This window comes from Aplysia californica, unplaced genomic scaffold (assembly GCF_000002075.1).
Source record: "Aplysia californica isolate F4 #8 unplaced genomic scaffold, AplCal3.0 scaffold00360, whole genome shotgun sequence".
NCBI classification, from domain to species: domain Eukaryota; kingdom Metazoa; phylum Mollusca; class Gastropoda; order Aplysiida; family Aplysiidae; genus Aplysia; species Aplysia californica.
Window position 1 is genome coordinate 141885 of NW_004797630.1, and position 2261 is coordinate 144145.

A 2261-nucleotide genomic window follows, 5' to 3' on the forward strand; every position below is an offset into this window, starting at 1 on the left:
GGGGGGGGGGGGATGGGAAGTGGCCGTTTGCACAGGTGACTGTCTTATACAAATGGTTGTGGAGTCAGAGCAAGTCCGACTGAATACCAAATAATTATACGTGAGGCACTATGGTGAAATCAGGTGCTCGATAAAAAATAACGAAATTGGAGAAACAGGCATTCTTCTGCCAAGTTTGGAAATTTTTATCAAATTCTTATTTTTTGGCTTAACCTCTTTTTGGTCCATATAAAAACATTCTCGTGTGAATTTTACTGAAAAGCATTGATTAAAGGCACAAAGTATGTCATTTTTCAGTTTTCAAAGACTCTATAGCTATTGGAGTAACCAAACTTTGGCGGCATTTTCTCACTAATTTCACCACTGAAATCAGGCTACCTCACTTCCTTCAATCGCAGATATCTTGAATTCTATTTCAGATAAATGGATATTTATTTCATTGGAAGCAAGGCAAGTAAATCAGCTTTCAGATGATACCAATAACTCCACATGCCCCCAAATTGATGAGCGCCCGATTCCACCGTGACGTGACACATATATTTGTACTTAGAGCACACAAATCTTAGCCAAAATGACCTAACACCCTTCCTCCATATCATTGAATTAACAAATAAATAAATAAAAATGTTTAAAAATAAAAAAATCATTTAAACAAATTTTTAAACTACCCCCCCCCCCCCTCTTCCAGGAATTGATCTCGCAGTGGCAAAAAAAAATAAAGAGCTTAACGAGCTTAACGGCTACTACACATCCGGTCAATTTCAGACTCAACTCAGGTCAGGACTTACAATTTTGCGGTCCATCTTGGACTTGATGTCCCGGGCGAGCGTGAAGAAGGCGTCCTCCACGTTGATGCTGGCCTTGGCGCTGGTCTCCATGAACTTGATGCCGTGCTCGATGGCCAGCTGGGACGAGGGAGAGAGAGAAAATACAACTGTGGTAAAACCATCTATTAGTGGAGTGGACAGGGACATTCTTTCGGTTTTAGTTAAGAGTTTTACGGCACTTGCAACACAATAAGGTCATATAAGTGCCGAAGGTTAGAAGTGTTACAAGAGAGTAACAAACACAAAAAAGGAGGAGAGATAAGGACGATAGATGTCTTGACATGAAAGAAGGAGCAAAGCACACCAGAGCATCCGCCAACCACATCCTTCGTTCAAACTCAGGCCCTGAAAAGTAGAGGCACCTGACGACGCTCTCTGTCATACAGCGCCCCTACGATCCTTGTGTTTAGTTTAGTTTAGTTTTAGTAGAGGTTTTACGGTGCTTGCAACTGCATAAGGTCATATGAGCGCCAGAAGATTAGAGGTGTTACAAGAGAGTAACAAACATTTAAAAAAAGGAGGAGAGATAAGGACGATAGATGTCTGACAGGAAAGAAGAAGCAAACCACACCAGAGCACCCGCCAACCGCCCTCCGATCCTTGTGGATTATGGGATCAGGGAGAAGTGAGTGAAAACTATCTCTACTCTAAATGACATCAGAGTCCCACTTCTCCCTCCAAGACCTAACCTATGACAACACACACACTCTATGGAACACTACAGTAGCCACAGCCAAACCTGCACTTATCAATACATGACATTGGGCACAAGAGGGAGAGCCCAGCTTATTTTTGTTTGTTTGATACTTTGGATTTCTTTTTAGCATTGAAAAACAGTATCAGAAAGTCTCATCAGTTATTGAGTAAATGATCTCCTTCACTTTTCTATCCATCTATGCATCTATCAATCTGTTTATAATAATATAAATTGTCCTATCTATCGATCCATCTTTCTATCTCTCTACCGATTCATTCATTTATTTATCCATCCATCTAACGATCCATTCATCCATGCATCCACCTAACTGTCTGTCTGTCCATCCATCTATCTATATTTATCAGCGTGGTTTTATGCACCCCACATAATTTAACAAATTCGATAATTTTTTGCATAATTTCTGATTATTTTCCATTATAATTTTTCGTTAAAATAAACAGAATAGAATAATTTCACATTTTTGGGCTCATTTTGCATAATTTCAGAATTTTTCTTGCATAAAACGACGGGGACAGCTATATATCTATCTATCAATCCACAACTCTCAAATTGATGTCTGTTCTCTGTCTTGAGTCAGCCTGTTGACTCATGTCTCCGCTATTGCAGGATCAACAACAACAGAAAAATAGAATAGACAAAACATCCGACCCAATCCGTCAATTGTGCAGCGAGGGACCTCAAGATTTGGAGCACTGGCTGCAGAGATGCCCCGCCAC

At 40.3% G+C, this 2261-nt stretch overlaps 1 protein-coding gene across 1 annotated transcript in view; it reads right to left on the reverse strand.

Moving 5' to 3' along the window:
* The window catches only part of LOC101862740 (ras-related protein Rab-8A), a 10722-nt gene that overhangs the window by 1243 nt on the left and 7218 nt on the right, over positions 1-2261 (reverse strand). The window contains exon 4 of the mRNA XM_035971013.1: positions 789-905. Coding sequence (XP_035826906.1) covers positions 789-905 — 117 coding nt within the window. The remainder of the gene's footprint in view (positions 1-788; positions 906-2261) is intronic.